Source organism: Artemia sp. Qi Xiang Cuo, chromosome 13 (genome assembly GCF_049724085.1).
Source record: "Artemia sp. Qi Xiang Cuo chromosome 13, ASM4972408v1, whole genome shotgun sequence".
NCBI lineage: Eukaryota > Metazoa > Arthropoda > Branchiopoda > Anostraca > Artemiidae > Artemia > Artemia sp. Qi Xiang Cuo.
Window position 1 is genome coordinate 32,425,983 of NC_142806.1, and position 25,322 is coordinate 32,451,304.

General features: G+C 33.2%; 1 protein-coding gene across 1 annotated transcript in view; it reads right to left on the reverse strand.

Moving 5' to 3' along the window:
- Mob2 (MOB kinase activator 2) overlaps positions 1–25,322 on the reverse strand; it is a 100,001-nt gene that overhangs the window by 11,882 nt on the left and 62,797 nt on the right. Inside the window, 1 exon segment of the mRNA XM_089098757.1 lies at positions 5,153–5,277. Coding sequence (XP_088954883.1) covers positions 5,153–5,277 — 125 coding nt within the window.

A 25,322-nucleotide genomic window follows, 5' to 3' on the forward strand; every position in this document is an offset into this window, starting at 1 on the left:
CACAAAACAAGTAAATCTTAAATCAAGCCCTAAACGATTATGTGAGTTGTTTATATAAATTTCTCTAAATAAAAATAAAATATCTTCTCATCCTTTTATTACAAGTATACTAAATTAAATAAAAATAGAATACAAATGATAAAAAACTAAGGTAGGCCGTGTCAGAAATTGAGCAAATGCACATTATGCAGAATATAGCCTACGCATGATTTTTTTCATTTCTCCACATTCTCGAGGATTTTTTTTTCAGGTGAAAGAAGATCAATCTAATGGTTTATTTTAATTTTTCTTGCTTGAAAACAAAGTGTCATTCAAACTTGCTAGATAAAAAAGGACGAATTTCACCCGAATCAACTCATTTTTTTTTATTTCATAGCTGTTTCTGACGCTAAAGTAAAAAGGTGTCCAATTTATTAATATTTAGAAAGGAAGAGGGGTGGTTTTCAAAATTTTTAATTAAGATACAAAAAGGCATCTTTTAAAAGTTGAAGGGGGGATGAAATAGCGACAAAGACAGTGACAAAGGCCAAACTACCTTTTCATCATAAGCAATAATTAAAATAATATGGACTTTTTTAAACAAAACAGTGGAACGCATAATATAATTTCAATGTGAGTTTCTTTTACTTTGGTTTTTCGTTATTTGTTTTGCTGATGACGGCCGTTGTATTTAGGGTCGAACTAGTCATTTAAAGTTGCGTTCCACTCTCTTATATAAAAATGTTCCTATTGTTCTGATTATTGTTTATGAGGGGGAATTTTTAATGAGATTACGGGAAAATATATTTTTAAAATTATACAGGCAACAAATGTACCCCCCCCCTTCCGTGATAACAAAGTTAGGGCACCCAGCCTTGAAAAGAGACTTTCCTAGCAAAAGTTACGAAAAAGTTACGTTTTAATAGTTTGGACGGTACGGAATTTTTCGATATGGCGGCAACCCTGGCCAAGTGGTGGGTCATTTAACCGACCGAGCTTGGAGGCGCAGCTGATAGGAAGTATTGCAGCATGTTACATAGTTCTGTTTGAACTCCTATGTTAAACGCACTCCTTTATGTATAGCAATAGAAACCAGTCACGAAAACAGTTTTAATTCAAGACACCGCTATAAGATAATACAATGTATAGCGTGTTTTCATTGCGTATACGATATTTAAACTGTTGTTTTTTGGGGTTTGGGGGGGGAGGTACCTGGGTTAGGTTATGTAATAAAATATGCTATGCTTTCCCCTCCCCCCCATAGCCCAAATTTGTTTCTAAACTATTCTATATTCATCCTATTTTATTTTATTTCATTAGCATTAACCAAACTAGCACTATATAAAAGAGTGTGTTTAACATAGGAGTACCGTTCTGTTCAACAGAGAGTACTTTGCACAAACCTGTTGCACCAGTCAATGTGCTAACATTTTTATTATTACCTGTAAGCGCCTGTTTTTTCCAAATATTGCAAAAACTTGCTCTTTTCTATATTCTCGGTGCTCCAGGGGAATAAGAAGACAAACAAATGCCAAATCTCCCTCACAGAGTCCATGATTACCCTGAGTACGTATCTACTGATTACTTTTGCAGGTAAAATACACAATATAATTTATAATAAAATCCTTTTTTTTGCTTTTATCCAAATTTATACACAAGGAGAAACAAAATAGCAAATTTTCAATGACTAAACAGGTTTTATATCGTGAACGGAAGCATTTAAACACATCTGATTCAAAAATATAAAATACTAATTCTATTAATAGAAAGTAAATGAACCCTGTTTTTATGTTTATATTGTTTATATAAACATAAAAACAGAGAACTTGACATGCTTACTGATACCCATTCTGCAAGTTTTCTCTTTTCTCATTTGTCTTCTTAATAAGGCAACTGCCAACGCCAAACAAATCATGTAATGAGTAGTAAGCTTACACAGAAGAAATAGAGGAGCATTTTTTTTCTTCCAAGATATGAAATGTGTAATATAGCTACTTACACTAATTTCGTAGAGAAATTGTTCTGTCAACAATAATTCATGCACAATGAATATTTTTTTTTTGAAAAATGTGTGAAATCTGAACTCTTAACTTGTTCGGGACTGTTGCTTGAATGATCATGGAGATCGCCTAGTGGAAAATAGGATTACCGTTACCATCACTGAGGTGAGCCTTTCAGAGGCAAAATTGGTCAAATCCTAAAAACTAATGACGGAGTGGATTCAAGAAGACGATACCTTGGTGGTTTAGATTCTAGTGGATGTTTATGGCAAAAATGTTGTAAATAGTTTTCGGAGGACACGTATGGATAAAAAAAAGGTTCCCAACTTCAGGTATGTGACGCGTCTAACTAACACACGCGAGGGATGTAAATAATCTTTTTTTGCCTTAGAAAGTCAAAATCGTGCATTAGTTGGCCACAGGAACACAAAATTCATGAATTAGCGAGAACAACAAGGGTTTTTCCCATTAAAAATGAAGACAAAAGAATAAAAAAATGTAGGGAAGGGGGCATTTTTGTTTAATGAGAATACCAAAAAGGTATTTTCAAAATGTAGAGGAGAGGGCTATTGCCCCCAGTCATCCCACTAATTGGTACCCTTGGTTGGCCGGTATAAGCAAATAGATTTTACAGTTCCGATATAGGAAATAACTTCCTTTTTACAGAAGCCTATTCTTCTTTTTCGGTTTCGGTTGAGGGCTTTTTGGTCGACACTACTTAGTCCAGCATTTTTATAGGAAACATGGGCTTCTTTTTCTTCCCTGGGCGCTGTCTTTTGTCTTCCTTAGCTTAAAAAGTCAAGGAAATATAAAATTACATAATTAAATAAAAAAAACACATAATTGGATTTAAAATAGAATGAGACACAAATGAGAATAGAATGAATGAGAGGAAGGGAGAAGCTTTCAACCAAAGAGAACATTTACTTCAACGGAGAGCCGTATACAAGGGTGCAAGAGTTCAATTATTTGGCCTCAGTGATATATAGTAAATCGGAACTTCTAATCAAATTCAACGTAAATTAGCAAAGCTTGGTCAATCTTTAGACAGCTCTGCAAACCACTGTGGAATAGAAGGGGAATTAAAATCGACGAACCTCAGGATCTAATCAGTAAGCATGCCTTAAATGCCGTTACATGGATGTAAGATCTGCCCCCCTCAAGGAGGGTAAGAAGATTATCTAATAACCTTGAACGAAATTCCTAAGGCCTATCATCAGTATAGTCTGTCGCAAAGGATCAGCAAAGAACAGTTGCTGAAAATATGGGAAGAAAAGCTTGAAGTTTGCACCATGATCAAGAAAAGAGCTCTTCAGTGGCAAAGCCACGTAGTGAGGCGCCCAGAAAAGACCCTGACATGCCAGGTTCTACAAGCAGCCCCCCTTCTTCATATAATAAACAAACACATGGTCATACAAAATCTCTGCCAAACATCGTCACAAAAGATTTCCAGCTGCTTGGGGGATTCCAGAAGCATGGTCAAAAGTTGTAGAGGGTTTTGCTTCAGTTTATTCGACCACTAACAGAAGACAAAACTTAATGGAAGCATTTGATCCAGCAGATTCTCGATTCCAAGTTGGGTTGTACAGTCTGTGTATCATTTGAAGTAAGTAAGAGAAACAGGCCTCTTTTCACAGGAAATAGCTCATACACGCTAGTTCTGGAACAGAAAGGCTATCCACATTATTAGTTCTTCGTGTAGCATAAAGAGTCTTCTTGTTATCTTGTTACAAAGTAAACAAAGGTTGGGCCGATTTATCATATGCTTTCATCATTAAAATGTTGGCAATAAAAAAGGATGTGTAGACACTTTCCATGTTTTGATGATCACAACTATCATAGTCCGAGTAGGTAATTAAAAAATAATTGCAATCAGCAATCAGTAAATTTGGAAACTTTTCTGGGAGGAAGTGACATCAGAAAAGCGTAGATAGCCAAGCTCAGTGTGTCTGAGTACCTTAAACTCCACATACAAGGTCAGTGTTAATGCGCAGTAATGTTATGAGACAATATTGTCCCAGTATTCGAGCAACCATAACATCTTTTCTGATATTAAAATTTTCATACGCTTGCTTGGGAATAAAAATGTACAAAAAAGCTTTGCACGTGTCAAACGTTGATACAGCTTTGGGGTTGACACCTAATTACCCAAGAAGCGGAAATCATTTAATAATGATTTTAATTTGAAGGTGAGTAAAGGAGGAGTCTTTCCGGGGAAGGGTGAACCGGCTAATTCCTGGTTAAGACTTGGCCTAAAGGCAATTTTGGTCAAACAGACACAGAACATGTTTTGTTTCATTATGGAAACAGTTTCAATTTGAAACTCAGACTGTAAGCACTTGTTTAACAAGCCGCATTACTGGCAACAGCCTGGGTATAAAAACAAGGGATCTTGTAGGAAATCCTTTGGTTTATATCATTTTCTCTTGTTTTACTTTTGAACTGATTATAAACTGTATATGATGCATTTTGAAGTCCCACTTGAACTTTTATACACTCCCTCCCGCAAGACTGCCACTCATTGGAATTTCCTCTGAGATATCAAAATTTCAGTCCTACGCTTGAGATCTTGGGAAAAGTATGCATATCAAACAATACTCTAAGAAAGTGGCCTATATTAAGTATAAATATTCTTATCATGTAATATATTTTCAACGCTTAGTTTTTGGCAAAGTGAACCCAGAGATATTGTCAAATTTTCTACGACAGCCCTGCCTCGTTAGGTACATTTATTATAGATATTTGAAACCTCTCTTGCGTCTTTATTCCTCATCTGATCAGTGAACCAAATTTGAAGCTCATTTTACAAAGTATAAGATAAGCTTTGATGTAAATTAGGTTTTTTTAAAGACACTATGCGTATTTCGTGATTATAGGCCTGATGACACATCCTTTCTTTCCACCAAGTTTAATCCCACTAAGTTGTTTAATAGTGATGATCCAATTCTCTGCCTTATAATTATTTTTATCTATTTATTTACATAGTTAACCTTGAAAATAATATACTGTAAAACATATTATACTCTAAAAGATTTTAACAGTAATAATATCATTTATCTAGGTAATATCCACAATTTATGTTAAAGTTTAGCACATAAGTCAAAGATCCACGCTTGTAACAATATACAAACTTAGAAATACTATCCTGTCCGAAAAGAGGAGAGAAAGCTCACCGAATTTAGTAGGAAACATGGATTCATCATTGACTGTTTTCTGTACATAGGTCATTGCATAATCAACATATTGAGGTGCTGATAATCGACTTTTCTTGCCTTTATCGTCTATCCAAAAAAATGACCTAAAAAGATTTCACAGTTAGAGAAAATACCTACTTCACAAAATCTATAGGAACATACAAGCACATATTTGAAAACACACGGAGACGTATACATATTACAGATATTTGACCTGAAAACATACATTTTAAATGTTCAATGATTTTTTTCTACGCAACGTTAAATATGCAAATAAAATAGAATCTATAGACATAGACCTTTTAAATTCATATTTGAAGGAGGGACAATTTGTACTTAAAATAGCAGCCTTATGCTAACACAAAGATAACTCACAACTCCCAAAAGTCCCCATATCTTTAAATAAACTTCTGCAGTTTCTGAACTTCTGAACAAGAAACTGATGTAATTCCGATTGTTATTATAAATAATGGAGTAATTACGGAATTTGATAAATTTGTCATTACATTGAAAACTTTTGACCACGCAGAGCACTGGATAATTTTTTTTTTTACCCTTTTTCCAAACACAAAATTCCAAGTGCACTTAGCCCCTTCCCATGAAAAGAATTTTCCCAGAAAGTTGCGATTCGCTCCCCCGACCGTGTCCAAAATAACAAAGAATTATTAGATCTAAATATAATATTAGTCACCATTTTAAACATACCTAGTGGCTGCATGCATAATAGAAACACTTACTTGGCTTCATATACCTGTGGCCTAGTGTCATGCAATTGTTTTCGGAGCTAAAGATTAGTGATTGGCTAGGAGTTACGGACACTTACCAAATACATACTGTATAAATAAAAAAATAAGAAGAAGCGTGGAAACCTATATAGAAAAAATACTCAGCTTCAATATAGGCTATACTAATTCTTTTCCCGATCTTAGATAGGGCGTTTACACTCCTTACTTTTGAGATAGAGCCTCACAAATATCAAATAACCCGACCACCATTACACAGGCAAGCTATTTTGAAGGTACTGCAGAAGTTTCCTGTGCCACAACTTCAAGCGGTGATAAACCTTACCGTAGAACTAAGAGATAGCCTCTCCCGAATTTGATAGATTAATGATAGACTCCCTAAACATCCAGTTTTCTTAACAAAAAATCGTTCAAGGGGTTGCTCGTGTGGAATCCCCTCTCATAGCCTAACACTTGATGTGTGAATTACCCTTCTCGTTTTGGCACTTATCTTGACCGTCATCACCCCCATTTTTCTTCATCGTAGTTACCACTGGCACTATCGTAATCACCACTCCCACCCCCACGATTCGAATTTAATTAAGGCTGGACTACAATAAGGAGCGAAATATCTTCTGTTGGAAACGGAAACATTGCCTTTCAGAGGAGCGAGTTTGTCAAGAATGGTGATGGTCTATTTATTCGTGTTTTCTTAAAAGGAAACCGTGTTTCTAAGGCAAATTTTTAGTTTTATCGATATCGTGACCCCAATTCTTTTTTAAATGTGACGGCACGCTGTTTAAACAGTAAATATAAAAACGAATAAAGCAACTGCAATACCGAAAATTAAACTTTTGACTCTATTTTGAACGGTTTTTTCGGATATAGTTCTGTCACAGATTCTACTTAGATTTCATCATAAAACCAAGGACAAGTAAGAAGAGAGAGAAATACAAAAAAACCAAATCGAGCAAAGGATTGGACAAAAACCTTTCAGAGCGCTTTACGCATTCGATGTAAGCAAATCTGAAACTTTTTTTGTCTATATCCTTATTTCTTTATACACCTAATAAGGCCAAAAAAAAGTTAAAATCTAATTGTCTCCAGCGGTACCACTGTTAGACAAACATGCTTGTACAATTGTATATGCAAAATAAAAGGACCCGGATGCGAATAAAGAAAAGGCAAATATCTACGCACTCAATAAATAACTGTGGTAGGTTCAAGTCAATATTTCGAATTCAAAAAGACAAAATAAAGCAATATAGTATGGGGATAACAGGTTAATCAGATTTTTTTTTTTAGCTGATTAAAAAAAAGATATATTAAGATTCTTGCATTTTTCTCCAAATAAAGTATTTAAATTATGGTTTATTGATTTATATATCTAAGTTTTTTAATTATGGGATCATACTTTATGATGATAAGTTTATGGGGTTGTATGTGAAAGGGTGTCCATAACTTCAGTAGCGAAAAGTTTCTTCAGAAGTGATAGATTAAAGCGATCAGAAAAGGCAAATCCATTTGCGTCACAGCAATAGTTTCAGCTGTTACTGCCTACTGGCATTCACTCCATTCAGTCGCTTAACATTCCTTATTGCGCGTGCGCGAAGTCATGAAGAGAGGTCAAGACCAGGGTTGCCACCTGTAGCACGAAAGTGGTATTTTAGCACTATTTCATCACGTGTGGCACTGTAGCACGTGCTCATGGTTGCCACCTGTATCCGGAAAGCGCTACTTTACCACTATTACACTCAATTTTTTGACTGTAGCACCAAAAATCGATGTAGCACGCACATTTTGGCAATTGTAGCACTTTTAGGAACTGACCGTGGTGGCATCTCTGGTCTAGACTTTCTAGAGAAAATCTTTAGTGGAGAGTATAGAACTTTTTGCTACTGTTCATATATACTTATACTGTGAATGTAACTGAGGAATGTTGTACTTTAAATGCCAATGTGCAAGTATTTTTTAAGCCTGTATAACCGGTTCAGTTTTGACAGTGATGGAATATTTGAAATCATAATGAAAACTATAATAAAAAGACAAGTTTGGAGTCAAAGTTAACATGACAGTAACAATAGGAAGGATAAACAGTCAGCAAGACTAGTTTTTTCTACTCGAAATGGAAAAAGTCAATGTTGAGTTTTTGCAAGTAAAGCAACTGGTTTTAGATGATCGCGAACCATCTTTCCTGTGTGCTTGAACTTGCTCTTAAGCTTTCATGGCCTATTTTTGATGTCTTAATTCGCAAGTGGTTTCCAGTGTTTCCACTACGTATAAAGCAAGATATGACTTCCCGAAAATGGTAAAATGGTACGACAAAAATGGCATAAAATTCAGGAAAGAATTATACTTTTCGGTCAAAAATACTTTTTTTCAACCTTCAACTCCACCCCCTAAAAATCTTCTTGTAGGATCCCTTCCCATTATACATTTTTTGATCGTCCTTGATACGATATTTTACGGACCAAAGAGCAATACAGAATGGTTATCTTCAGAAGAGGGATGGGGGAGGGAGGTTGTCAGCAGACTTCCAGTTGGTATAACATGTTACTTTGAAACGGACTTCAAGCCTAAATAGATGACGCATATTCTTGTGATTTGTTTTTTCTTTTTAAGCTTCCCTTTGGAGGGTGGAATGCTCTATTAAATAAATTTTGAAAATTCAGCCCTCACATTATTATGGTAGGATACTCAGGTCCGCATGGACTTGTTTTGACAGGGATACAGAAAGAAACAAAAATAGACAAATTATTTTAAATAGGAGAGAAATGCAAACAGAAGAAACTATAGGAGAAATCCTAAAATCGTAGTATTTCAGGGGGAGGGGAACACGAGCTCGAAGCAATATGAAAAGAAATATACAGTATTGTAGCTTTTCAGCTGTCACGAAACCGTTACCTTTTAAGTCAACCTTGACAATATTCAAGGTCAAAATGACATTCGTATTTTTCTACTTGGCAAAGTTATACCGATCTGCCACCTAACAAGAGAGCTTCAACAAAGCACCAGGATAAAAACTACTTGAAGATTGTTGTAATGTGTGTCTGAAGATTCCCGCGCTTGAATTTGTACTCCATTAACTAGTTGGACGGAAATGCGGGTAAAATGGTGCCAGTACTTCCTGGGTTCACCCACAGCCTTTTTTCATATGGGCATTAAGTATCTGACACTTTTTATTTAATTAGCCAGGATGAGAGAAAAGATGTAAATGACCTAGCAGCCAAAATAATAAAGTAATATAAGTCACGTCCCTCGAAGGATTCAAAAGAGAAAAAATATATGTCAACTACTTAAAAGGCTAAACTGTTGAGCAGACTAAAATTGAGGGGCTTTGTTAGTTTTAATTGTCCAGGACGATAAAGCAAAGACAAAACACAGGCTAAAATTAATATGACCATAAATTTCTATTTGGGTCCATTAGATGCTTAGTCAAATTAATCCAGTTTTTCATTTTTATTAGATTTATATCTTTGAAGGGGCGTCAATTTAAGGGGCGAGGCAAAAACTTTTTTTTTGTGTATTCGTTGAAAAACTAAAAAAACAATTTTCTTTCCTCCATGTTTTAGAAAAGAACTTTTTTTATATCTTCATTCAGTGGCGGATCCAGGGGGCGAGGGGCGCCCCCTAACGTACTCTAAAGTAGTGTAATTAACTTAATTAACGCAAGATTCCGTTAATTAAACTTGCTCCTGACGCAAGTTTATCGGATCAACCTATTCCCCCACCCCTAAAAAAAAATCCTCGATCCGCCCCTGTCTTCATTAAAAAAAGATGAAGAAGAATCCAAGCCAAAATATGGCACGAGTTTTATGCTTTATTATTATTAAATTTGTTTTATTATTTCCCGAGAAAAGCTAAAATTTTAAACACTTTATACGACCATCAATAATTTTTCTTGCGGTCCAATCTTGGCTCTGATTGGTTAGCCACATAAATACGCTGAAAAGTTGAAGAATTTAAACCTAAGTCTTTTCAGACGAGTTGGAAGACGGCGCCTGCAGAATGATTTCAAGAGGGTAGACCTGCAAAAGTTTCAGAGGGGAGAGGGTCTGAAAAAATCAATTTTTAGCTAGAATTTTCTTTATAATTATGCTTAATAGTAGGTTATAAAAAAAAACTCCTTTTGGAGAGAAATCATGTAGACGATTCGTAAGAATCATGTGGCAACCAGAACTTACTAGAATTTTTTTTTTTTTTTGTCACGCTTTTATTGTCAACAAGATAGGCACGGGAAAGGCTTTTAATTTGAACCTCTTTCCATTATCGGTGTTACAATTAGCCCAATTGATAGCTTCAAAAAACATAAATTACAAAATCGATGAAACTTTCAATTGAGGCCCGTAAATACTTTAATACTTTAAATAATATCAACTATTGAAATATTACAATTAAATTATAATAATATTTAAATAAATAATTGTAATACTTATAAATACTTTTAAGCTCATACCTTCACCTTCCTACTTGGATAATATACATGAATGAGTCAGGGGCAAGGGTGAGCAATGTTATACAACAGTGTCTTTTTTATATCTCAGAAAGTGGTTGAACAATGTAAGTTCTGCTTTCTGGAATTGATCTTAAGCCCAAATTAGGTAGATTTCTAGATCAGCAGCTTTTCTTATTTCAAAAGTTGTTGAGCCAGATAAATTTAACTTTGGGGGACTTGTCTATTAAGTTTGAAGTTGTTGGATTTTCAATCTTAAGACTCTTGAACATTCACTGAAAAACTTGAATGGAAGAAAGGAATAATTATTTGATTAAACTTGATTATCTAAGTTAATAGATTTCTAAGCAGAAACAACGTGTAGAGCAGTGGTATGATGTAGCTAGTAGGTCACCTCTACACACTTTGAAGGAAGGCCAATACACTCCACGCCGAACAGTTATAATGTTATGGCTATTGAGTATTACTATAATTGTCATTTGTGTTCATAATTATCTCCTTTGAAGTTTTTTCTTAATTTATGTATATATTTTTTTCATAAAATATACTAAATTTAAGAGCTGACACTAAAAATGAATTTTCACTTTTACTAAAAATGTTCAAAACCAAAAATCTGAAGATCTGATATCCATTTTGGCTAGCGTAAACATAATATTTCAAAAATACATGCCAAAAATATAATATGGCAGTGCAAGACTTTCATTACCGAACCTGTCTGTTTTAGAAAAGTAAAAGTTTATCCGCCAGCTAACAATAAAATGATAAAGCAACATCTCGTTGAAAAGTTTGTCAATCCCTGCAAGCCCATTTAAACTGCATTTTTGGTGCCTAAAGTCAGAGCCAACGCTCCTGCGTTGCCTATATAAAGAGCAATCTCCCTCCAATTCTTTATTTATTCCTTTCCTATTGTTCACTTGACACACTTTGTGTAGAAAAGTTGGTCTTAAAAACTTGGGCAGGGGCTCATTCGATTGGAGGGTAGCCAGCCCCCATTTCTTTTTTTAATAGCCACTCTCGTAGCCCCCCCCCCATCATGATCTCAAATGAAAAATTGAGATAGCCATTTTGTTCTAAAGAGTCAAATGCTCCAATGAATATGACTCCTGGGATGACACAGCCCCCACACCACCTGGGGCAAGGGCCATAAAATATGTGGATTTATAATTGCATACAGAAAAGCTTTACAGTGGAAACAGGGAGAGGGGCATGTTTGACATTGGGTGTCCAATCGACTTGAAACTTTTATGTCGTTCCTTGGTACACGAGGACCATACATTTCGTTGGGAGGGAATGGGGTTTTAGACGCCCAGAAATGGATAAAAAATGTTTTATCTCCGACCAGTCTGAAACTTGCAGCCAAAAGTCCCTAGGCCAAGAGGATCTTAATGCACAAAAAAAACTTATGTGCACGGACCCCCAAAACGGAAGATATTAAATAAAGTAAAACGTCAAAAGATACAGAAATCATTTCAACAGAAATATCTTCTCTGAAGATAACCTCAACGAATGTTCCAATCCAATTAACTGGTGTAGGCTACATTATAATCCCCTATGGGAATTAGAGTCTATTTTACACCTAAAAATGACACTACATGTTGTCAGGTTAGAAAAATAGCTTATATGAAATAGCTCGGGAACCGCTTGAAGGATCAATATGAAACTCTAGGAGTTTTAGGGTGCCAAATGGGCCTCAGATTTTGATCGGGGAGGGGGAGGAAGACAGCTAAGAATATTTTGTATCCAACCCATTTAAACATTTTTGCACCATAAGCGCCTATGGTACTCGAAAGCTATTAATCGTTAGGTAGCGAGATAAACAGAAAGACCGTACATGTTCCCAGGTTTTCAAAACAGCGTATCTGCAATTACCCGGGAACTGCTTGGAGAATCAAGTTAAGACGAAAGTTGATCCAAATTGAAAAAAGAATGTAGAGGAGAAGGACAAGTAAGCCTTGAATTTTGATTTGTGGAGGAGGTACGGATAAACATCCCCCCCCCATCCGCTTTAAATTTATGGCGCTACAAACCCCTGTTGGAATAGAATCTATTCCCAGTGAAGAAGCGATGCAGCGATGTTTGATGTGATTATTTGTTTTAATTATGTTCGTAGAGGTTCATTCGTTCATTCATAACAGTTTCTCATAGTTTTAAGTTTGAATCATATTCTTACTTAAATTGTGCTCGTTTTCAGTTTTACTAACTAATATTATAATATTTCCGTTTAACTTTAAATAATAAAAGACAAAGTGTCATGAAAGAGTCTTATGTTGATGACGTCTACACCAAATATAATATTTTTAAAAATCTAGAAGGTGAGGGAGGGGGAAAAAACCAAAGGACATCCCCCCCAATTGCCATCCCTGGAATTACATCGATAAATAGTTCAATTAGGAAAGGTGGTAGTTTAAGCTTGACAGAACGGATTGTTAAAAATAACAGGACCTTACCGAACCCCGTTTAAATCCTCAACACAAAGAAATCAGACTACTATGCAGACACTTATTCGTATATGAATAGATGCCTTCTGGCACCCTTCCCATAGAAAGGCTTGAATGAATATGTTTATCCGCACGGAAGAAGAGCCAGTAAAGCTTGCGGGCAAAACCGAGTCAAAAGCATACTGAAGAAATATGAAGGGACGTTGTTTAGAGGGAGGCAGTTGCACCCCCATAATAATTTGGAGAAAAATTATTATATAGCCCCCCCCCCCTCCCCCAGTAAAAATGTTGGAGCTACACCCAACTAGTCACTGTTTATCCAGATTTGCAAACTTCTAAAATCGCCAATATGTATGAGCATTTCCAACACAGAGAACCCGACGAAAACCAAACCGGTGATCACAAAAATCGGCCCTATTCAAAATTTCTAATAGAAGGATCTTTTCGAACAGCAAAAAACAGAAGGAAAAAAGAACAAACTGTAATCGAACGAAGTCACAATTAAGATTGATAGTCCTTATTCTTTTTAGGAACATAAGTCACGAAACTCTCGCACTATACAGCGGGTATGCATTGCTCTCGCGAGATTACGGCTATGATCTATCCGCAAAAAGTGAGACAGCGGGGTCTGACGAATGAGAAAGGTGAAGGCTACCAATCGATCCGAAGTCTAAACAATAGTTTCTGATGGTTCTTTAGAAAATTAATCTCAGTATTCTCATTCCATCCCTTTTCCGTGTACCAATCCTAGCAACCGAACTACTCCAGGGGAGGAGGTGCCGCATTAAATATATCGATATCGATATTAAATAGACCGATCGAAGGGGATTATATCTGTATGTGGATTCAAGTTCTTTGGGCTGACCTTACTTTCCAAGGTTTCTTTTGATGGGTCAACCTGCAGAGAAAACTTGATAAAGAGTGACCCTCATCGCGCAGAAAGCGAAGGTTAAAATTACGACTTGGAAAAATAAATAAATAACTCACAAACACTTTCATTTGGTTCTTATGGCTATTTGTGATAAGACTGACCTGTAATCTGTAAAAGCAAACAAGATTTGTATAATCTAAAAGAAATTGTGGAAATTCTTGAGAATGAGGCTGTGTAAAACTGAAAATTTGCCGCTGAGTCCAGCATTTCCTTAAATCCTTAAATGCAAAATCACCAATCCCCTTACGTCATATCTTTCGAAAAAATACCATCGTTTCCTTCGCTATGTTAAACAAACAAAACAACAAGTTTTTTCAACTGAAAGTAAAGTATATAATTATAAGTCAAAGGGAACAGAAATTATTCCAAATATGACGGCGGCTACCGCCTCTTCAACCCCTCAATAGTTAGGCTAAAGCAATGCCGTATCCAGGAGGGGGGGGGGGTTAGGGGGTTTGACCCCCCCCCATCCCCGAAATGTTTGTCTGACTCGTAAAAACGTAACAAAAATGGACATTTACAAATTGTGCATGCGTTTTTTGACGTTTTTTGTGTAATCCCCCCCCCCCACCCACCATTTTTTTTTTGTAAAACACCCTACGAACAAAAATCCTGGATATGGCCCTGGGTTAAAGTTTTTTGGTGCTATAAAAAAACTTATTATTCAAATTCAATCGCCCTAGTGTTCGGAATCTTTTTAAAGAATTGGAAAAAAGTCAAACTTTAGCGTAAAGAGTGAGGAGTTGAGGAGGGGGCAGCTCCCCTCATATAAGGAATAATTTCAGTTTGTTTTAAGTTTTAATGTTAATCCTTACTTTCAGCTGAAAAAACAGCTTGTTTTTCTGTTTAATTTCTGATCTTTTTTCAAATCATGCCCAGGTCTAACCAAGATACAATTTGGACTACCTGCCCCATAAACCCCAAATTTAACAATGATTAGTTGGTTGTATCAATAGTTGTAATTGAAATTTTTGACAAAATTTAAATTTTTAGTCAAATTTTCGATGAATAGTACTTTTGCTGAATTCCTTAATAATATTCTTACTACAGAATTTCGGTTGAACAGACAGGGGTACTATTGTTCACATGAAAGAAAATTTTGCGTGGCTTTTGATCTTCTATGCGACTGAAGCCATAGCGACCTTTACAATAGGGTTATCTGGTGTTTAAATACACTGAAACGTTGTAAATTAATAGGAAAATAGAAATATTACCATTTAAAATCGCTAAAAACAAAATTCTTGGTAACACTTGCACCTCTCCCCTCTAAAAATTTCCTAGCGAGACTCATGATACGAGCCTCACCTTTTCCACCCTTGTTCTGGTAGGTATAGGGAAATGTAATATTCTATGCTACATAGAAAAATACTTTTTCAATGGGAGGTCATTATTACCTTCCCCGTCATACATAATAAAGTTGTAGATCCTAAAATATTCCCGTGAATCAAGAGGGATTAGATATCAATTTCTAGAATCACCCCTTTCCTCAAAACTCATTCTATATTTATCTGGAGGCTCAATGAGAATTAGAATATTTAGGCATTAAAATGCAGTCTTTGAGGCACCTGCCTTCTCCCAGCACAAAAAATGACGCACTGCCCCTCCTTAATAATGATTGATGCACATTTACACATTACTGTGTATAATTTTTTGAAACAGGAAGCAAATCGATTTAGTTAAATGAAGCTTTAAAACAAACGTCAGAAACATTTTTTCTGCTACACGAAGCAGCTATACTCCGCAGCACCCTTTTTCAGGCTGAGTCTAAAAGCACGGAGATGAGAGATTAACTCCTATCCCAAAACCATATGCAAGATTTTTGTTCGGGGGGGGGGGTTAAAAAAACATTAAAAATTTAGGGGGGGGGGTGTCCAAGCCCATTATTCCTCCTGGATACGACCTTGTACTATCACCCACCCCATACTTCTTTCTATATGTCTAAAGGATAACGGAGAGTTCAGACAATTTGGGCATTGAAATGGGCTCTTTTGGACGTCTACCCCACCTCACCCACACAATCACCCACCATCTCTCCAATATACCAGCCAAGGCCGTACCCAGGATTTTTTTTTCGAAGGGTCCTTGCTACCAGAGTAGACTAGTAGGTTCCATTTCTACAAGACATATAAGAAAACATTTCTACAAGACATATACACCTTTTCAAAGAGAGTAAGTATCCTCTCACATGGCCTTACATTTCTATGGAAGCTATAGGAAAACATTTCTATGGAAGCTCTAAACCTTTTCAAAGAGAGTGAAAAAAAGGGTTAAAGTGATTAGCAATTACGAGCGAGGATTCCCCGCTGGGTTTTCTTTTAAATCGAAAACTAGAGATTGTCAAATTGCGTATTTAGGAATTGTTTTGATTGACATTTTTGCAAAAAGGTATAAGGAATTCGCAAATTGGACACTTTGAACGATATTAATTAATGTTTTGAATAATAGGAGTGTGATTGATTCTAATTAGTGATTGGATAATTTTTTAACATGAAATCTCTTAATAAAATATTTTTTGGGGGAGATGGGTTGATTGTGTACTGTATACTACAAAAGTGATGTTTGGACAGTGTTGTCAATTCAAAATAGAGTTTAACGTTATAGTATACTAAATAATTGATACTAAGAGAGATGTAGATGGCAAGAAAAGAATTTTAATAATAAAATTCAGAACAAACCTTAGAAATGCTTGCAAATCAAGTAGTAAGGTGTATGTGAGTACGAACCATCAAGGATCATAAGCACCAACGACCCTAACCAGCAGAGACATCAACCCCCCAAAGGTCCCTTACCCCCAAACTCGAGGGGTGCCCCCTCCCTCCAACTTTTTGCCCCCCCTCCCCATTTTTTTTCGATTTTTTTAACATGATATATTTTTTCAACTTTTTTTTTACATGTCTTCGAATGAGATGAAACAAACATAAATTCAGTAGTGTTTTGTCGTGGTTTACCTTGTCACTGTTACATTCTCTTAATTTTTAAAAGTTCATTTTGAATTTCTTTCTTTGAAATGTAAGAGTTGGAATATTTCAGTAGTGTTTTGTCGTGCTTTACCTTGTCACAGTTACATTCTCTTGATTTTTCAAAGTTTATTTTGGATTTCTTTCGTTGAAATGCAAGAGTTTGAATATTTCAGTAGTGTTTTGTTTTGCTTTACCTTGTCACTGTTAAATTCTCTTGATTTTTTAATGTTCATTTTGAAATTCTTTCATCAAATGAAAGAGTTGGAATATTTCAGTAGTGTCTTGTTGTGCTGTACCCTCTCACAGTTACATTCTCTTGAATTTTTAAAAATTATTTTGTATAGCTTTCGTTGAAATGCAAGGGTTGGAATTTTTCAGTTGCGTTTTATAGTGGTTTGCCGAGTCACAGTTTAAGTCTCTTGATTTTTTGAAGTTCATTTTGGACTTATTTCCTTGTAATGCAAAAGTTGAAATATTTCAGTAGTGTTTTGTTGTGGTTTACCTTGTCAAAGTTACATTCTCTTTATTTTTCAAAGTGTATTTTGGATTTCTTTAGTTGAAATGCAACAGTTGGAATATTTCAGTAGTGTGTTGTCGTGCTTTACCTTGTCACAGTTACATTCTCTTGATTTTTCAAATTTCTTTTTGAATTTCTTTCGTGGAATGTAAGAGTTAGAATATTTCACTAGTGTATTGATGTGCCTTACCTTTTCACATTTACATTATCTTAATGTTTCGAAGTTATTTTGGTCTTGTTTTGTTAAAATGCAAGAATTTGAATATTTCAATAGTGTTTTATATTAGTTTAAATCAGCACAGTTACATGCTCTTTATTTCTAAAAGTAAATTTTTGATTTCTTTCCTTGAAATGCAAGAGTAGGAATTTTTCAGTAGTGTTTTGTATTAGTCTAAATTGTCTAATTTGCATTCTTTTTATGTTTAAAAGCTATGTTTTGATTTAGGTATAGGAAATGCATGCGTTGTAATATTTAAATAGTATTTTGTCAAGGTTTACCGTGTAAAACTTACATTCTCTTGATTTTTCGAAAGTTCATTTTTCGGATTTTTTTTGTTGAATTGAAGGAGTTGGAATATTTCAGTAGTGTTTTGTTATGGTTTACCTTGTAATAGTTACATTCGCTTGATTTTAAAAGTTCATTTTGGATTTCTTTCCTTGAAATGCAAGATTTGGAATACCATTTTTCGTTAAGTGTCAGAGTGAATAAATTCATTATCAACATACTTTGTCAGATACATCAAATAAAATTGACAAAATCTAAATTTCAGAATGAATAAATTCATTATCAACATCCTTTGTCGGATATGTCGGATAGAATTGACAAAATCTAAGTATCAGAGTGAATATTTTTTTTATCAACATCCTTTGCCAGATACATAGATTAATTTAGACGAGGTTACGTGCGCGCACGTAACCTCGTCTAAATTAACCTTAAAATATGAAATAAAGCTATGTCGACTTTGCATGTCTCTCTCACTATGTATGCGCCGTCGCGGTGTACACTCCATGTCTTTCTTGTCAATTTTATCTGATTTAGCTGATAAATAATATTGATAATGCATTTAAAGGATGTTGATAAAGTATTTATTCAGTCTGATACTTAAATTTTGTTAATTTTATCCCAGGTATCCAAGAAAATGATATTGATATGGAATTTAATCACTCTAGTACTTAGATTTTATCAATTTTATCCGACATATCCGACAAAGGATGTTGATAATGAATTTAGTCACTCTGACACTTAGATTTTGTCAATTTTATCCGATGTAACTGGCAAAGGATGTTGACATAAAAAAAATTCACTCTAACACTTAGATTTTGTCAATTTTAATCTATGTATCCGAGAAAAGGATGTTGATGTAGAATTTAATCACTCTGATACTTAGATTTTGTCAATTTTATTCGAAAAATCCGATGAAGGATGTTGTTAAAGAATTTATTCATTCTGATATTTAAATTTTGTCAATTTTTATTTGATGTGTTTGACAAAGGATGTTGATAAAAAAAATTTATACACACCGACACTTGTATTCTATCTATTTTATTCGATATAACTGGCAAAGGATGTTGATAAAAAAAAATTATTCACTCTAACACTTATAATTTGTCAATTTTATCTGACATTTCCGATATAGGATGTTGATTATGAATTTATTCCCTATGATAATTAGATTTTGTCATTTTTATCCGATGTATCTGGCAAAGGATGTTGATAAAAACAAATTTATTCACTCTAACACTTAGAATTTGTCAATTTTATTCGATGTATCCGCGAAAAGGATGTTGATATAGAATTTCGTCACTCTGATACTTGAATTTTGTCAATTTTATCCGACATATCCGATAAAGGATGTTGTTAAAGCATTTATTTATTCTGAAATTTATATTTTGTCAATTTTGTTTGATGTATCTGACAAATGATGTTGATAAGAAAAAATTATTCACTCTGGCACTTAGATTCTGTCAATATTATTCTATATATCCGAGAAAAGGATGTTGATATAGAATTTAGTCGCTCTGATACTTGAATTTTGTCAATTTTATCCGACATATCCGATAAAGGATGTTGTTAAAGCATTTATTTATTCTGAAATTTATATTTTTTCAATTTTATTTGATGTATCTGACAAATGATGTTGATAAAAAAAAATTATTCAGTCTGGCACTTAGATTCTGTCAATATTATTCTATGTATCCGAGAAAAGGATGTTGATATAGAATTTAGTCACTCTGATACTTAGATTTTGTCAATTTTATTCGACATATCCGATAAAGGATATTGTTATAGCATTTTTTCATTTTAAAAATAAGATATTGTCAATTTTATCCGACCTATCTGATAGAGAATGTTGATAATGAATTTATTCACTCTGAAATTCAGATTTTGTCAATTTTATACTATGTATCCGAGAAAAGGATGTTGATAAAAAAATTATTCACTCTGACACTTAGACTCTGTCAATTTTATCCTATGTATCCGAGAAGAGGATGTTGATATAGAATTTAGTCACTCTTATACTTAGATTTTGTCAATTTATCCGACATATCCGATAAAGGATGTTGTTAAAGCATTTATTTATTCTGAAATTTAGATTTTGTCGATTTTATTTGATGTATCTGACAAAAGATGTTGATAAAAAAATTTATTCACTCTGGCACTTATATTTTATCAATTTTATTCGATGTCTCTGGCAAAGGATGTTGTTAAAAAAAATATTCACTCTGATACTTAGATTTTGTCAATTTTATCCGACATATCCGACAAAGGATGTTGATAATGAACTTATTTATTCTGAAATTTAAATTTTGTCAATTTTATCCACTGTATCTGCCAAAGGATGTTGATAAAATAATTTATTCACTCTAACACCTAGAATTTGTCAATTTTATCCTATGTATCTGAGAAAAGGATGTTGATACAGAATTTAGTCACTCTGATACTTAGATTATGTCAATTTTATCCGACATATCCGATAAAGGATGTTGTTAAAGCATTTATTCATTCTGAAATTTAGATTTTGTCCATTTTGTTTGATGTATCTGACGAATGATGTTGATAAAAAAATTTATTCACTCTGACACTTATATTTTGTCAATTTTATCCGACATATCCGACAAAGGATGTTGATAATGAATTTATTCATTCTGAAATTTAGATTTTGTCAAATTTATCAGGTATGTCTGCCAAGGATGTTGATAAAAAAAATTTATTCACTCTAATACTAAGAATTTGTAAATGTTTTCCTATGTATACGAGAAAATGATGTTGATATTGAATTCAGTTACTCTGATGCTTATATTTCGTCAATTTTATCCGATATCTGCCAAAGGATGTTAATAAAAAAAAATATATTCACTCTGACACTTATATTTTGTCAATTTTATCCAACATATCCGAAAAAGGATTTATATATAAAATTTATATATTCTGAAATTTAGGTCATGTAATTTTCATTTGATTTTTCAGATTAAACGATGTTGATAAGAAAAATACTAACACTGTCAACTTGATTTCGTCAGTTTTATCCTATATGTCTGAAAAAGAGGGTTGATAACGATTTTTATAATTATAAAATTTAGAGTTTGTCAATTTTATCCGATATATCAGACAAAGGATTTTGTTAAAGCATTTATTCATTCTGAAATTTATATTTTGTCTATTTTATTTGATGTGTCTGAGAAAAGGATGTTGATAAAAAAATTTATTCACGCTGACACTTATATTTTGTCCATTTTATCCGACGTATCTGACGAAGAATGTTGATAATGAAATTGCTCGTTCTGAAATCTAGATTTCGTAAAATTTACTTGATGTATTAGACAAAAAAAGTTGATAAAAAAATTAATTACCTCTGATACATATAACTTAACAATTTTATTCGAGGTATCTTGCAAAGGATGCTGATAAAAAAAATTTATTCACACTGACACTGAGATTCTGTCAATTGTATCCTATGTATCCTAGAAAAGGATGTTGATATAAAATTTAATCACTCTGATATTAGAATTTGCAAATTTTATCCTACTTATCTTACAAAATGATATTGATAATTAATTTATTCATTTTGAAATTTTGATTTTGTCAATTTCATTTGATATATATGACAAAGGATGTTGATAAAAAGAATTAGTTCACACTAACACTTAGGTTTTGTCAATTTTATTCTATGTATGCGAGAAAAGGATATTGATGTAGAATTTAATCACTCTGATACTTAGATTTTGTCAATTTTATCCGACATATCTGATAAATGACGTTGTCAAAGCATTTAATCGTTCTAAAATTTAGATTTTGTTAATTTCTTTTATTTATCTTACAAAGGGTGTTGATAGAAATATTTATTCACTCTTACAATCATATTTTATCAATTTTATTCGATTTAACTGGAAAAGGATGTTGATAAAAAAAATATTCACTCTGATAGTTGGATTTTGTCAATTTTATCTGAAATATCCGACAAATGATGTTTATAATGAATTTATTCATTTTCAAATTTGGATTTTTTCAAATTTATCCGATATGTCTGCCAAGGATGTTGATAAAAAAAAATTATTCACTAACACTTAGAATTTGTCAATGTTGTCCTATGTATCAGAGAAATTGTTGTTGATATTGAAGTTAGTTACTCTGATGCTTACATTTCGTCAATTTTACCCGATATATCTTCCAAAGGATGTTAATAAAAAAATTTTTTTTACTCAGATACTTATATTTTGTAAATTTTATCCGACATATCTGACAAAGGATGTTGATATAGAATTTATTCATTCTGAAATTTAGATCTTATCAATTTTATTTGATGTGTCTGACAAAAGGATGTTGATAAAAAAAAATTTATTCACACTGGCACTTAGATTTTGTCAATTTTATCCTATGTATCTGACAAAGGATGTTGATAATGAATTTATTCATTCTGAAATCTAGATTTTGTCAATTTTATCCGCTATATCCGATAAAGGATTTTGTTAAAGTATTTATTCATTCTGAAATTTAGATTTTGTCAATTTTATATGATGTGTCTGACAAAAGGATGTTGATAAAAAAATTTATTCACTCTGATACTTATATTTTGTCAATTTTATCTGACGTATCCGACAAAGAATGTTGATAATGAATTTAATCATTCTGAAATTTAGATTTCGTCAATTTTACTTGGTGTATCTGACAAAGGATGTTGATAAAAAAAAATTATTCACTCTGACACTTAGATTCTGTCAATTTTATCCAATGTATCCAGGAAAAGGATGTTTATATAGAATTTAATCACTCTGATACTTATATTTTGTCAATTTTATCTGACATATCCGAAAAAATGATATTGATAATGAATTTATTCATTCCGAAATTTAGATTTTGTCAATTTTATTTGATGTATCTGACAATGGATGCTGATAAAAAAATTTATTCACACCGATACTTTGATTCTGTCAATGTTATCTTATGTATCCGAGAAAAGGATGTTGATATAGAATTTAATCACTCTGATACTTAAGATTTTGTCAATTTTATCCGACATATTTGATAAAGGATGTTATTAAAGCATTTATTTGTTCGTAAATTTAGATTTTTTTAATTTTATTTGATGTGTCTGACGATGGGTGTTGATAGAAAAATTTATTCACTTTTACACTTATATTTTATCAATTTTATTCGATGTATCTGGCAAAGGATGTTGATAAAAAAAAATATTCACTCTGATACTTGGATTTTGTCAATTTTATCCGACATATCCGACAAAGGATGTTGATAATGAATTTATTCATTCTGAAATTTAGATTTTGTCAATTTTATTTGATGTATCTGACGAAGGATGTTGATAATGAATTTATTCACTCTGACACTTAACGAAAAATGGTATTCCAACTCTTGCATTTTATGGAAAGAAACTCGAAATGAACTTTGAAAAATCAAGAGAATGTAACTGTGACAAGGTAAACCACGACAAAACACTACTGAAACATTCCAACTCTTGCATTTCAATTAAATAAATCCAAAATTAACTTTGAAAAATCAAGAGAATATACCTGTGACAAGGTAAACAACTACAAAACAATACTGAAATATTCCAACTCTTGCATTTAAAAGAAATAAATCCAAAAATGAACTTTGAAAAGTCAAGAGAATCTAACTGTGACACGGTAAACTACTACAAAACACCATCGAAATATTCAAATTCTTGGATTTTAACAATACAAGAACAAAATAACTTCGAAAAATAAAGAGAATATAACTGTGACAAGGTAAGGCACTTAAACACATTAGTGAAATAATCCAACTCTTACATTTCACTAAAGAAATTCAAAAAGAAATTAGAAAAATCAAGAGAATGTACGTGTGACAAGGTAAACCACGACAAAACACTACTGAAATATTCCAACTCTTGCATTTCAACGAAAACATCCAAAATGAACTTCGAAAAATCAAGAGAATGTAACTGTTACAAGGTAAACGACGACAAAACACTACTGAAATATTCCAACTCTTGCATTTAAAAGAAAGAAATCCAAAAATTAACTCTTGAAAAATCAAGAGAATGTAACTGTGACAAGGTAAAGCACAACAAGACACTACTGAAATATTCAAAATCTTGCATTTCAACTAAAAAAATACAAAATGAACTTTGAAAAACTAAGAGAATGTAACTGTGACAAGGTAAACCACGACAAAACACTACTGAAATATTCCAACTCTTGCATTTCACGAAAGAAATTCAAAATGATCTTTGAAAAATCAGAAGAATGTAACTGTGACAAGGTAATGCACAACAAAACACTACTGAAATATTCCAACTCTTGCATTTCAACGAAAGAAATCCAAAATTAACTTTGAAAATTCAAGAGAATGTAACTGTGACAAGGTAAAGCACAACAAGACACTACTGAAATATTCCAACTATCTCATTTAAACGAAATAAATTCAAAATGAGCTTTGAAAAACTAAAAGAATGTAACTTTGACAAGGTAAAACATTACAAGAAATTAATGAAACAATCCAAGTCTTGCATTTCATGAAATAAATTCAAAATGAACTTTGAAAAATAAAGAGAATGTAACTGTGACACTGTAAATCACAACAAAACACTACCGAAATATCCCAACTCTTGCATTTCAACGAAAAAAACCAAAATAAATTTTGAAAAATCAAGAGAATGGATCTCTGACTAGGTAAAGCATAACAAAACACTACTGAAATATTCCAACTCTTGCATTTCAACGAAAGAAATTCAAGATGAACTTTTAAAAATTAAGAGAATGTAACTGTGACAAGGTAAACCACTAAAAAACACTACTGAATTTAAGTTTGTTTCATCTAATTCGAAGACATGTAAAAAAAAAGTTTAAAAAATATATCATGTTAAAAAAAAATCAAAAAAAATGGGGAGGGGGGGGCAAAAATTTGGAGGGAGGGGGCACCATTCGAGTTTTGGAGTAAGGGACCTTTGGGGGGTTGATGTCTCTGCTGGTTAGGGTCGTTGGTGCTTATGATCATCGATGGTTCGTACTCACATACACCTTACTACTTGATTTGCAAGCATTTCTAAGGTTTGTTCTGAATTTCATTATTAAAATTCTTTTCTTGCCATCTACATCTCTCTTAGTATCAATTATTTAGTATACTATAACGTTAAACTCTATTTTGAATTGACAAAACTGTCCAAGTATCACTTGTGTAGTATACAGTACACAATCAACCCATCTCCCCAAAAAAATATTTTATTCAGAGATTTCATGTTAAAAAATTATCCAATCACTAATTAGAATCAATCACACTCCTATTATTCAAAACATTAATAAATATCGTTCATAGTGTCCAATTTGCAAATTGCTTATCCCTTTTTGCAAAAATGTCAATCAAAACAATTCCTAAATACGCATTTTGACAATCTCTAGTTTTCGATTAAAAAAAAAAAACAGCGAAGAATCCCCGCTCGTAATTGCTAATCACTTTAACCCTTTTTTTTCACTCTCTTTGAAAAGTTGTAGAGCTTCCATAGAAATGTTTTCCTATAGCTTCCATAGAAATGTAAGGCCATGTGAGAGGATACTCACTCTCTTTGAAAAGGTGTATATGTCTTGTAGAAATGTTTTCTTATATGTCTTGTAGAAATGGAACCTACTAGTCTAC